The 14,537-nt window shown below is 40.4% G+C and overlaps 1 protein-coding gene across 1 annotated transcript in view; it reads left to right on the top strand.

The window, feature by feature from the left end:
• The window catches only part of LOC109936120 (N-alpha-acetyltransferase 15, NatA auxiliary subunit), a 66,727-nt gene that overhangs the window by 23,804 nt on the left and 28,386 nt on the right, over nucleotides 1-14,537 (top strand). Inside the window, exons 3-4 of the mRNA XM_048597793.1 lie at nucleotides 5,620-5,724; nucleotides 12,881-13,038. Of these exons, the coding sequence (XP_048453750.1) occupies nucleotides 5,620-5,724; nucleotides 12,881-13,038 (263 nt within the window). The remainder of the gene's footprint in view (nucleotides 1-5,619; nucleotides 5,725-12,880; nucleotides 13,039-14,537) is intronic.

The following is a 14,537-nucleotide window of genomic DNA, read 5'->3' on the forward strand; positions in this document are numbered from 1 at the left end:
CTGGACTGACCTATCCCCTTCCTAACTCCCTACCTACACTCACCTTTGCTGGCTCCATCCCCGCCTTTTCGACCTGTTTGTTTCTTCTCCACCTATCCTCTCCTATATCCCTCTTCTATCCGCCTCCCACTCTCTCCCTATTTATTTCAAAACCCCCTTCCCCTCCCCCTTTTCTGATGAAGGGTCTAGGCCCGAAACGTCAGCCTCTCTGCTCCTATGATGCTGCTTGGCCTGCTGTGTTCATCCAGCCCTGCACCTTGTTGTCTCCCATTTATTTATACTCTTGCCCTCCCTTTGTTCATCACCCTACATGAACTCCTGGTTAAACAGCCTCAATTTAAAATTCTTCCTTCTGTTTTCAAATGCCTCCATAGCCTCACCTTTCTTTCCTGTGATCTTGTGGAGGTGCACAATTGAGATATTTATGCTACTTTGCTTCTGGGCTAATAATGTCAAAAGTCCTGAGCCATTGGTAGCCTCTCTATAAAGCTCTTGATCTCTCTACCCATTTTCTCAATTAAGGTGGTCCTTGAAACCTGTTTTAGTCCCTCTTTCCACATGTTGCACAGTGTCAAATTTGAATTTGTAATGCTTCTGTGAAGCACCCTGCAATCTTTTGCTACTTCAGAGGTGAAACTCAAGTATAAGTAGCAGTACCTGTGTAGACAAACAGGAGGCTGGAAGAACACAGCAAGCCCAGCAACATCTGGAGGAAAGGAGCAGTCAACGTTTTGGGTATAACCCTTCTTCAGGACTGGATGTGGGGGTAGGAGGAGCTGCAGATAGAGAATCAGGGGGAGGGGTGGAGGCAGAATGGTGGTGATAGGTGGACACTGGTAGTAGGTATGACCCAGTTGGCCAATGGGAGGGATGAATCTGGTTGGTAGCCGGAAGGGAGGGTCAGAAGGTGGAATGGAAGGGAGGAGCTGGGGGATGGGTGGGAAGGTTATTTTAAAGTAGAGAAGTCAATGTTGAGTCCTCTGGGCTGTAGGGTGCCTGGGTGGAAGGTAAGGTGATGTTTTTCAAATTTGCGTTGTGAGTCGCTGTGACATTAGAGGAGGCAGAGGACGGACATATTGGAGAGGTAGTGGGAGTTGAAATGGGCAGTGACTGGGAGATTAGGTTGGCCATTACAGGCCAGGTGAAGATGCGCAGCGAAACAGTCACCTGGTCTACGTTTGGTCTCACTGACGTAGAGAAGACCACATCAGGAGCACCGGATGCAGTAGACTAGGTTGGAGGAGATGCAGGTGAAGCTCTGTCTCACTTGGAAGGACTGTCTAGGGTCCTGAATGGAGGTGAGGGAGATTATATGTGGGCAGGTGTTGCATCTTTTACGGTTACAGGGAAAGGTACTGGGTGGGTTGGAGTGGTTGGTGGGGAGTGTGGTGTGGTTAGCAAAGTCGATGAACTGCCCTAGTTCCGCCTGGGTGCAGGATGCAGCACCGATGCAGTCATCAATGTAACGGCGGAAGTGTTGGGGAACAGTATTGGTGTATGTACTGAAGAGGGACTATTTGACATAACCTACAAACAGGCAGGCATAGCTGGGGCCCTTGCAAGTGGCCATGGCCACCCCCTGGATTTGGAGAAAGTGGGAAGAATTAAAGGAAAAGTTATGGAGGGTGAGGCAGAGGACAGTATTGGTGGGGGGGTACTGGATGGGTCTGTTGGAGAGGAAAAACCTGAGGTTCTGTAGGCCGTGCTTGCGGGGTATTGTCGTGTATAGGGATTGAACGTCCATAGTAAAAATGCAGTGCTGGGGGCCATGGAACTGGAAGCTACCAAAGAGGTGGCGGGCCTGGTTTATGTGCTGGATGTAGGTGGGGTGTGCCTGATTCAAGGGGGAGAGAATGGAGTTGAGGTAGGAAGAGAAGAGTTCGGTGGGGCAAGAGCATGTGGAGGCAGTGGGTTGGCTGGGGTAGTTGGGCTTGTGGATCTTGGGGAGCAGGTAGAACCGGGCAGTGCAGAGCTGTAGTTTAATTATGCTGTTAGTTAAGTTGCTTTGCCAATGATGAACCAATCTTTTCAAAATTTAGAGTTAGAGCTTTATCAAGGGCCTAGAGATTTCCATTTTAAGTGGGTCTTACCCTTCATTTCCCTTGGGCATTTCATTCTTTGCCTGTGTACCCCTACTTCAGATAAGGCAAATTGATATTTTGGGGCTACTCTAGTCAATCTGTTTGCATGGGTTTTGCTGATTTGTTTTGTCTGCCCTGATGGTCTAATGTTCTGCTTTCCTTCTAGTTGTAATTCTTTAAAATAAATCTGGATATTATTCTGTAATATTAAAACCAATGGCTTATATTGAAAGACCTTCATGTTTATCAAGTGAATTATGTTGTTACCCTGTGAAATATTTAATGTATTTTTGATTTCTACCCAAATTATTTTACCTATTTATGATTGTTCACGGGATGGCTGTTTTAATTTGTTTTATGAGAAAAGTTTAAGTGTAGGAGGGGTTATTGTTTGAACAAATGTTAGAAAAATGTGTAAGAACATGTTGACAGCAGGCTTTAGGCTCAGCCAACTGTCACTTGTTTCGGAAATCAACCAACTTTGTGTCTTCTTAGCTTAATCTTTGAGCTTATCTTTACAGAAACACACCTAAATATTTCTGAGTGCCACTTTGTTTTACTGACTTGAGCAAAATCATTCACGTTCATAATGTAATGCCTTATAGATTCCGAGTGAGCAGTTACTTTAACTTCTAAATATCCATGATTTTTTTAATAGGAAAAACAGAAACTAAATTTCAGTTGACACAAGACTTCACAGAGCTGTGTTTCATTGCTTTTGTAGGGTACATATAGCAAATAGACGCTGAGCTGGATTTATTGGCAGGAAAGGAGATACAATAAAAGGAAATAAGCATTTATAGTGATGACACTGTAGAAAACACAATCAGTTGATATTTCATTGGTCAAGAATTGGAGGAAAATTCTGCAATAATGGTTAACAATTTGAGATGAGAAGAACCTGTAATATTTTTACCTGTAACACCAGTAGTTTGCTGATATTTTATTGATATTGTTACAAGTGGAATGCAAGCCATAAATCCTGTTCTTTCTACTTTTAACCCATAAAATACAAACATGTAAAAGATTATAGGTTAGTTAAACTTGAATCTTTTCCTGTTTCCAATGTGTTCCAAAACATATAGGCACAATGGCCTTGATCTATTTTGAAATTCAATTCAACCTCACCAGTGCATTTTCCCTCCTGCATGGCTTGTCGGTAGGAGGAGAAGGAATGAAATACTTGCACCGTGGTCAAGAGTTTACTCATGTGATTCTTGCTCCTGGCTTTAAGCAGGCCAGTCCTGTTCCCGCCAGATATCCAGTTGCATGAATTTGCCAGTGAGGTTACTATACATCCCTCATAATCAACAAACCCAAGTAATACCATCCTTGCTTTGATTGCTCATCGATGAAAATGGAATGTTTGTGGCCCAACCATTTTACAAGTAACTAGTTGAAAATTACTATCAGTTATGTAATATTTAATGCTTTGAAAGCTATTCCAAATACCTTGTTTGTATGTAATTTATTTATTTGAAATGAGTCGCACTTCATTATTTCCTACAAAGTAATATTTGGATTTTTACTGTTGTCTCTCTGTACTGTATGATACTGGAGCTGTTTGTTCCACTTTTTGTGTTTAAACAGTCCAGCTTTGTTTTGAATTTAAGGTCAGCAGCTCTGCAATTGTCCAAGATGGTGAAAAACGTATTCAACTGATCCTTCCAATTCACTAAGATGATCTACAACTGATTCTGTTTTACAGTTGGAACTTATAAATGTTCTCTTTACAATTTTACAGAAATTATCCAAAAATAACGTGTTAAAGTATGCTGTAATTGTTTGAAAACAAAATTCACATCAATTATTTCAATAGATTTGTGGTTGAACTCTTGGTTTCAATTGACATTTGAGTTTTTGTCTGCTAAATACAATTAATGCCATATCGAAGTTGCATGTACTTGTTCCTTCTGGTTCCATGACTATTTGCACTAAGTGAAGAATCCAACACTAGAAACTAGGAGTATACACTTATAATTTTGAGGAAATGTCAGCCCATCTTTCCTCTCTACAGATAAACACTGACTTCTGTGCATTTCCATCACTTGTTTTTTTAATGTTATGTCTGCTGTTTTCTTTTTAAACAGAACATTAGTATTGCTAGGCTCATCACCTGATCTGTGCAAAAATGTTCAGCTCAGTAGTAGAGGTACTCCAGCTGGCTTCAACATCTTTGAAATAGAAATGGAGGATACAAAGCCACTTTCCTCTCGAAGAGGCAGCAAATAGCTAATCTAAATGATAGGCCTATTTAATTTGGTTCTTGGATTGGACTTTCCACTTAAGTTATGCATTGAGATTTGAGTTTAGCTTTCCATCACTGCAGTCTTTTGATCTCCAACAATGAGAGAGATTCCCCCAGTTAGAAGATATTTGTGCATGTGGTTGTTATGCTGTACTGGGCAGAGAGAACTAAGTGAAAACCTGTATAGGGTCCGTGTTTCAGACAGAGCTTTTTCAAAGTTCTTGGTGAGATGGAAGCCCATCAGGATATGGCATATTTCATTCTTGTTATATTAATCTTAACTAGTACCAGAGCCTGAATTATTCTTTCACTGAGAGTGCTAATTGACCTATGTTAACCTGATAGAAAAATCTGATGGGTCTGATGTTACATCTATGAAGCACAATAGCTTTCTCTTCTGTGATGTACCTAAGCAGGTTGACAGTTAATTTTGAAGCTGCATTTAGGTGCACTCGAGTAAAATTGCTCAATGATGTTATGATTTTTCAATTATCATATTGTGAAATTATTAATAAGTAATAGTATTGAGGCAGATAGTGTACTGTACTTGTTGAAGTTTGTAAGATCTGCTCTCCTGATGACCTAAATGATAAAAGCACCACTTACTGTAACACTGAGCTACATTGACAAGAGGTCATTGATTGAGGGCAGAAAAGAAGGTAAAAGTAATGATAGCAAGAAATCTTGAAAGTGCTTAGCACTGTTTTTCTATTCATTTTGGAACTTAAATTCCTTGTGACAAGGAGTTACTCAGAATTAGATAATTGCCAAGTAATGGTTTGTCACATTCTCACGTGACTGTTAATGTTTGTAGTGAATAGTTACCACTGTCAATGTTTTCATTCTAACAAAACTACTTTATGCAAATATGGTCCTTGTTACAAATACTTAGCAATGTTGTTTGCATGGTGAACTTTGGTTTTGAAGAAAAATTGAGTTAGATGTGATCACTTATTCTGTAAGTGGCATAATTATCATTCCAGTTTGATGCCCATCTATGAGGTGTGACAGTAAAATTTAGAGGAAACAACTAAAGATCAGTTTTCTTTATGTAGTATTGGACTTAAGAGAAACAGAAACTTGCAGGAAGGATGCTGACACACTCTAGACCTGTGTTAATTAATGGTAAATAAATACTGGTTAGAGAACATCAGAAGAAATGCTTAAACTGAATTCTTTTAAGTTTGGCGATCAGAATTATCATGTGTGATTTGAATCAAAGCACACCTGTGATCTTATAACAAAATTGTTGAACAAGCGGTGATACATTCAGTACACTTAATTTTACAGAGACGCTGGCGATGAAGGGTTTGACTTTAAACTGCTTGGGAAAAAAGGAAGAAGCATATGAGTATGTGCGGCGAGGCCTTCGCAATGATCTGAAGAGTCATGTCTGTATCCTTTTCTTAGTATGTTTTTTGTTTTGCGAAAAGGTACAGCAGATAATGGTTGTGATAGTTGCTGTAGTCCCAGATTACATTAAGGCTGCTTTCCCATTAGAGAGAGAGAGAGACTACTGGTGGTGGTTTAATCTGAGGGTCATCACATCTCTGACGAGAGAGTGGGGGGAGGTGGGGCTGTCAAGAAAATGGGACCTTCCTGATGACCTTAAAAGGTGAGAGAGTTGAACCTAAGCTGTTGGTGTCACTCTGTTTTGCAAAGCACCTGTACAGCCAACTGTGATAACTGACATCTGTGATTGTAAAATTCAGCTACTCGCTAGATACAGGTCTTTGAGCTCCTTAATGGCTAGTCAAGTAAAATGACCTCCAAAAAGGCTGACAGTGTATGTTCTCATGGAGCAGAAGTGCCCCCTTGGACTGGCATCATCTTTCCTCCTGCCCAGTCTCTCCATCTTATTTTCTAATTTATGTAACTACCCAAATGTCTACCAAGTTAAAATTGGGGTCTTTGTTAATTGATAATCCTTATTTTGTCACCAGCTGCTTTGAAGGGCTGAATGGCCTACTCCTATTTGGTCAAGTTTGTATGGAATGAATATTTGGCTCCAAGATATTAGCTTTTTTAAAAAGTCACTTCAATGGTTAATCCTGTTCTAAATTAATACACCATCAAAAATACCAATGCCTATAATACCAGTGCATTTTTACAATATAGAAACCTAGAAATAGGAGCAGGAGTAGGTCTTCAGGCCTGCTCCATCATTGAGAATGATCATTGCTGGTCCTATAACTCAGTACCGTTTTCACTTTCTTCCATCGAGTCATACAGCACAGAAACAGCCTTCAGCCCAACTTGTCCATACAGGCCAGGTTTCCTAAGCTGAACTAGTCGCATTTGCCTGCATTTGGCCCATTGCCCTCTAAAACTTTCCTACCCATGTATCTGTCCAAATGTCTTTTAAATGTTGTAGTTGTACTGCCTCAACCACTTCCTCTGGCAGCTTGTTCCAAATAAGCATCACCCTCTGGAAAAAGTTGTCCCTCTGGTCCCTTTTAAGTCTTTTCCCGCTCACTTAAAACCTATGCCTTCTAGTTTTAGACTCCTGTAGAACGGGCAAAAAACCTTGGCTATTCATGTTATCTATGCCTCTCATGATCTTCTAAGCCTCTATAAGGTCACCGCTCGGCCTCCTACACTCCGGAAAGAAGTACCAGCCTTTCCTTGTAACTCCCATTATCTTTGATCTCTTTAGCCCTAAAAACTGTATCTAGCCTCTTCTTGAAAACATTGTCTTGGCCTCCATTGCTTTCTGTGGCAGAGAATTCCACATGCGCACCACTCTGGCTTTAGAAATGTTTCTTTATCTCCATTCTGAATGGACTACCCCATATCCTTAGATTGTGATCTCTGGTTCTGGATTCCTGGTTATCAGGAACAATATTCCCTGCATTTACCCTGTATAGTCCTGATAGAAATCTTTAAAATTCTATCAGATCCAGCCCTCATTCTTCTCAATGTCAGTCAGTGTAGTCCTAACCATTCCAGTGTCTCTCCATACACCAGTCCTGCCATCTCCGGAATCAGTCTTGTAAATCCTTGTTGCGTTCCCTCCATACCCAGAACGTTCTTCCTGAAATAACGAGACCAAAGCTGCTCTCAATACTCCAGTTGTAGTTTTATCAGTGCTGTGTACAATCCCTGCTCCTGTACTCTTATCCTCTTGTTATAAAGGCCGACATACCATTTGCCTTCTTGACAGCCTGTTGCACCTGCATGTTTACTTTCATAACTAATGTACAAGGATGCCCAGGTCTCATTGCATTTCTCTCTTTTACACCCTGTTGCCATCTATCAAATAATCTCACATTTATCCACATTATACTTAATCTGCAATTCATTTTCCCACTCATTCAATTTGTCCAAACATACAAAAGTATCTCTGTATTTTCCTCACAGTTCACTCTCCCACCCAGTTTTTGTTGTCAGCAAACTTGTTGATAGATTATGAATCGCACTAACCCTGTAGTTCCCCACTACCGTCTACTACCCGAAAAAGACTCATTTGTTCCTACTTTGTTTCCTGTCTACCAAACCTGCAATCCCAAGCATTTAAGTTTTACATACTAAGCTCTTGCATGGGACCTTATTGCAAACCTTGTGAAAGTCCATGTCAACCACATCAATGCTTTCCCCTATCAGCTCTACTATTTGCATCCTGGGAAAATTCCACTGGGTTTGTCGAGCATGATTTCCCTGCTGTAAAACCATGCTGTGTCTGATTCTGTCACTGTTTGCAAGTTATCTGCTATTGAGTATTTATAATGTACTCTAGCATTTTCCCCTCTACCAGTGTAAGGCTAACCAGTCTATAATTTCCTGTTTTCTTGCTACCTCCATCTTTAACTAGAGATTACATGCACAATTCCTCCAATCCATAGAAATTGTTCCAGAGTATATAGAAACGTGGAAGATGACCACCATTACATCCACTATTTCTAGAGCCACTTCTTTACTACTGAGATATAGATTATCAAGCCCTGGGATTTATCAGCCTTTGCTGATATCAGTTTCCTTAACACCATTATCCTTCTCATACTGATTTTCATCAGCTCCTCCCTCTTACTATACCCTTTGTGCCCCAACATTTTTGAGACATTACCTGTGAATCCCATTATACCTTACTCTGTTCATGACTGTAAGGAATGTACATTTTCTTCACTAATCCTTTTCTCTTCACATACTTAGGGAAGCTTTTACAATCAGTTTATATGTTCACCGCAAGCTTACTCCTGTACTCTAATCCCCTCACCTCTTAATCATTCCCGTTCTTCTCCTTTGCTGCAATCTAAACTATTACCAATCCTCAGATCTGCTGCTTTTGACCAATTTGTATGCCCCTTTCTTGGATCTAATGCTATTTGTAATTTCCCTTGTTAGCCATGGCCAGGCTGTCAAACCTGTTTTATAATAATTGATATTGCCGCAATAAAACATCAAATGCTTGCATCCCAAGCCCTCAAAATCCATCTTTTCGGTACAATATGTCTTGTTGCAAGCTTCACTTTTACAGTTGTGAACTCAAAGAAGCTAATTTCCTGGTCGTGCTACAGTATCTCAGTGTGAAGAGCTGTTATTTTGTAGAGTAGCCATCTTGGCTGATATTATTCAATCGTAATGACATAGTCATACAGCACGGACAAAGCCTTCAGTCCAATTTGTCTGCACTGATCAGAAATCCCAATCTGACCTAGTCCCATTTGCCAGCATGTGGCCCATATCCCTCTAAACCCTTCCTATTCATACACCAATCCAGATGTCTTTTAAATGTAATTGTATTGCCTCCACTACTTCCACGGCCGCTAGTTGCATATATGCACCAACCTCTGTGTGAAAAAGTTATCCCTCAGGTCTTTTTTAAATCTTTCCTCTCTCACCATAAACCTACGCCCTCTCGTTTTAGACTTGCCCACCCTCGGAAACGGGCCTTGGCTGTTCACCCTATCCATGTCCCTCACGATTTTATAAACCTGCACTTGGTCACCCCTCAGCCTTCAACGCTCCAGGGAAAATAGCCCCAGGCTATTCAGCCTCTCCCCATAGCTCAAACCCTTCAGTCCTGACAACGTCATCTTCGTAAATCTTTTCTGCACCCTCTCAAGTTTAACAATGAATTTCCAACAGAAGGTCGACCAGAATTGTATGCAGTATTCCAAAAATGGCCTCACCAATATCCTGTACAGCCGCAATATGGCATCCCAAATCCTATACCCCAATGTTATGACTGATGAAGGTAAATGTGCCAATGGCCCCCTTCAGCACCCTGTCTACCTGCAACTCCACTTTTAAGAAACTGTCCACCTGCACCCGTTGGTTTCTTTGTTCGGCAACACACCCCAGGGCCTTACCATTTGTTGTATAAGTTGTGCCCTGGTTTACCTTACCAAAATACAGCACCTCCACATTTATCTAAATTAAACTCCCATCTGCCATTCTTCAAGGTCAAGGTCCTTTTGTACTGTCAGATAATCTTCTTCAATGTCCACTACACCACCTATTTTGGTGTCATCTAACCATATCTCCTATATTCACATCCAAATCATTTATAGAAATGACAAAAATGATCCTTGTGGCACACACTGGTCACAGGCCACCAATCCAAAATACAACCCTAAACCACCACCCTCTGTACTTTACATTCAAGCCAATTTTGTATCCAATTGGCTAGCTCCCCCGATCCCATGTGATCTAACCTTACTAACCAGTTTATCATGAGCCTTGTCGAATGCTTTGCTGAAGTCCATATAGATAACGTCTACCCCCGGCTTCGTCAATCTTCTTTATCATCTGTTCAAAAAATTTAGTCAAGTTAGTAAGACACAATCTCCCACGCACAAAATCATGCTGACTATCCCTGTTCAGTTGTTGCCTTTCCAAGTGCACATAAATCCTGTCCCTCGCAATCCTCCAGCAATTTAACCACCACTTATGTAAGACTCACCGGTCTATAGTTCCTGGCTTTTCCTTACAGCCTTTCTTAAATAATGGTGCCATATGGCCAACCTCCAGTCTTCCGGCACCTCGCTCATGGCTATTGATGATGCAAATATCTCAACAAGGGGCCCAGCAATCTTTTCACTAGCTTCCCACAAAGTTCTGGGAAGCACTTATCTGAAAAAGGGGACTTATATACTCTTTGTGTTTTAAGATCGTGAGCACGTCTTGTGTAGTATAGACTTTCTTAAAGACACCACTGTTTATTTCCCCATGTTCCCTAACTTCCATGTCCTTCTCCAGAGTAAATATTGACACAAAATATTTGTCTAGTATCTCACCCATCTCCTGTGGTTCGACAAATAGACAGCCATATTGATATGTAAGGGGCCCTATTCTCTTCCCGAGTTACTGTTTTGCCCTTAGCGTATTTGTAGAATTTCTTTGAATTCTCCTTAACTCTGTTTGCCAAAGCTGTCTCATATTCCCTTTTTTGCCCTCCTGATTTCCTCCTTAAGTATACTCCTACTGCCGTTATAATTTTCTAGGGATTCTCTCGATCCCAGCAATCTGTACCTGATGTATGCCTCCTTTTTGTTCACCAGAGCCTCAATTTCTCTAGTCATCCAGCATTCCCTATACCTCCCAGCCTAGCCCTTCACCCTAACAGAAACATACTGTCTCAGAACTCTTCATTATCCCATTTTTGAAGGCGCCTCACTTTCCAACAGTCCTTTGCCTGTGAATGCCCCTCCACCCCATCAACTTTTCAAAGTTCCTGGCTACTACAGTCAAAATTGGCCTTACTCCAATTTAGAGCTTTAACTTTTTTCTTTGATTCTATCCTTTTCCATAACTATTTAAAACTAATAGAATTATGATCACTTGCCCCAAAGTGCTCCCTCACTCACCTCAGTCACTTGCCCTTTCTTATTTCCCAACAGAAGGTCAAGTAATGCTCCTTCTCTAATAGGTACGTCCATGTGTTGTACAAGAAAATTTTCTCGTACGCTTAACAAATTCCTCCCTGTCCAAGCCCGTAACACTGACAGTCCCAGTCTATGTTTGGAAAGTTAAAATCCCGTACTGTTACAACTCTGTTGTTCTTATGGATATCTGAGATCTCCTTACATATTTGTTTCTCAATTTCCCACAGACTATTGGGAAGTCTGTAATTCAATCCCAACAAGGTGAACACCCCTTTCTTATTTTTTAATTTCCACCCATATAACTTCACTAGATGATCTCCCAAGAATATCCTCCCTAAGTACAGCCGTAACATTCTCACTAACCAAAAACGCCATTCCCTTTGCTGTCTTTCCTCCCTTTCTATTCTTCCAATACCCCACGACATTAAGCTGCCAGTCCTGAGCTATGTTCTGTAATAGCTATGATTTCCCAGTCCTGTGTTCATCTGCCTTACCTGCTAGGCCTCTTGCATTGAAGTAAATGCAGTTTAATTCGTCAATTACCATGTTTGTTGCCAAGCTCTTGTCTGCATTGACTATTAGATTTGCTGCCCTTATCTACTGAACCAGCCTCAACCTTCTTGCTTTTCTCACTATCGCTTTTGTTCCCATACCCACACTGCACCACCCCTACTAGGTTAAAGTTTACCAAGTAGTACTAGCAAATTTCCCAGCAAGGTTATTGATCCCCTTCCAACACAGGTCATTTTTACCCCTGAAGGGATCCCAATGTTCCAGAAATGCAAATCTTCCTCAGCCGTGCATTCATCTGCTCTATCTTCTTATTCCTGCTCTCATTAGCATGCGATACTGGTGGTAGTCCAGATATTACTACCCTCGGGGGCCTGGTTTCCTATATTCTGTCTACAGAACTTCAGCCCTTTCCCTCCCTGTATTGGTACCAAAGTGCACGATGACCTCCTGCTGGTCACTCTCCTCTTTAAGAACATTCTGCACCTTTTCCAAGACATCCTTGACCTTGGCACCAGGGAGACAGTATACCATACTGATATCTCGCTGACGGCCAGAGAAACATTTGTGTGTGCCCCAGACTAGAGAGTCCCCTAGTACAATGGATCGCTTGGAACCTGATGGACTCCAAATTACAGTAGAGCTAGTCATGTGTTACCAGCTGTTATTCCTATGCTCCCCTGAGAGGCCATCATTTTAAACAAACGTTGTGCTTTCACAACTGTAATTTGTTGTGTATAATTTATATGTTGAAAATTGAGTTTCATCTTAAATCCAGAATTCAACAGATCTTTTCCACCAAGGGCATGTAGCAGCTGCTGGTTGTTTGCAACTTGACTATTATTACTTGTGGCATGCTGATGCAGCTGTCGTAACTGCTGATATTGCAGATCGCTGTAACCTGATTGCTTTTAATGATAGATTACCAAACCCAGTCACTAGCCTCTAATAACGTTGCATTTTCATGTTTAGTGTCAGTATTCAATAATAGAATGCTGTTACTTTAGCTCATACATAATACTCCTGGTGCTGTTTCCTTTTGTAGTTTAAGACATCGTTGTCTTTAATGCTCAATATCTTTAAAACCTGAGAGGGATCTTGTTTCAGTGGAAAATTATATCTGCGTAACATTTATGTTCAGCCATGTAGTAATATGCAGTCTTTGTAAGTAGGAACTCACGAAAATGCAGATGCTGTTATTCTTGACCATGACAAAGGTTGGCACGTCTACGGTCTCCTTCAGAGATCCGACAAGAAATACGATGAAGCTATCAAATGCTACCGGAATGCTCTAAAATGGGACAAAGACAATCTTCAGATTTTAAGAGACCTTTCCCTTCTACAAATTCAAATGCGTGACCTTGAGGGCTACAGGGTGAGTGCTTGTTCGCATCTTGTTTGTCCAGTCAGGTGCAGGAATGTTCTTTTCCTACAACAATTTATGTTGAAGACTGCTAAATTCCTGTCTCAAAGATAAAGGGCATTGCATTGTCACCATAATACTTCTAAAGTTTTTTCATAAAATACCATCTTGTGTAGTGTTCATTGAAAATGGGTAGTTGTACAACTGTGTTTTTTCATATCAATGTCTGTTCTTGCATCCATGTTATCACAGAAAAATTTCTGCAGATTCATTTGACATGAATCCACATTAGTATTCTTGATCATAACATTTAATTCAACTATGTATTTTTAAGCTTGGAATAGGTTACCTTTTCTGTGAGCCGGTATAAACAAATTTATACTCTCTGCAAACAAAACTAATGTTACTGATGTTGACTGCATGAAAATATTTTTATTAGAAAGAAAAGCTGTACTGATTCTTTTTTTTAATAAGTTTTCTACAGCTACGTGGATTACAGGCTCTTTCTGATGTAAATTAAGTTGTATGATAAAATTAACAATTTATCTAAATTTTGGTTAGCATATATTTGTACACAAAATCATATAAACAATATGGTTCAGTAGCAGACCAATTTAATCTAGTTTTGTCATTTATACTTGGACAAATGACCACATGAGGGTGCTGTAGCACTCCTTCCTCTAATGGAAAGGTTGCAATGTGTTTTAAAGTTCCCCACATTCTTAATCCTTTCTTTTTACTTATTCATCAATCAAACTTAGCCACTGGTGTCGTATTCCTAAAACGTTGCCCACTTCATAACTGAAACTTTCAGAATTTGTGGGAAGACCCTGGATCCACATTGAACTGAATCTGAGGAGACGTTTCCTCCAACTGATTCTGACCTAGATGTACAGTTAAGTTTTTGACTTGATCAAACATGTCTGTATGTCTCTGACATGGATTTGAGCTGGTTTCCGGCATGACTTGCATTAGTGTAACTATTGGTTCTCTACTTCTATCCTAACTTTCTGATTCATCAGACTTATTTGATTCTTCCCAACTCACTTCATTTTCATAAACTTGTGAAGTTGAAACTTGATCCACATGTTAAAATGTAACCTTTCTGCTGCTAAGCATGTTGACCAAATGTGTGTGAGGACCATATATTTTCGCAACTCTTCCTGGTAGCCACTTAAATCACTTGTGCATTCTAGCCTGGTTCAACTTCACATTTCTGACAAGTATGTAGGTCATGCTTCCCAGTGACATCTGAACTGTCAAACAATAGATTTGTTTGACCACGTGCTGATTGTGCTCAACTAGCCTGTGCTCTCAAAACTCATAACCCTGTGTCTTTCCATGTGATTATGCAGTTGAAAACTTGTACCAAATAGTCTTGACTGCACCAATTATACTGGAAATCAATTTAAGATTAACAGTTAAATCACAGCTGTATTAAATAAGTTATTTTTAGAATCATAGTGATTCATTTGTGCATGCTAGAAGCTATATTTGTTAGCAGATAGGGC

Source organism: Rhincodon typus, chromosome 1, assembly GCF_021869965.1.
Source record: "Rhincodon typus isolate 14 chromosome 1, sRhiTyp1.1, whole genome shotgun sequence".
NCBI classification, from domain to species: Eukaryota; Metazoa; Chordata; class Chondrichthyes; order Orectolobiformes; family Rhincodontidae; genus Rhincodon; species Rhincodon typus.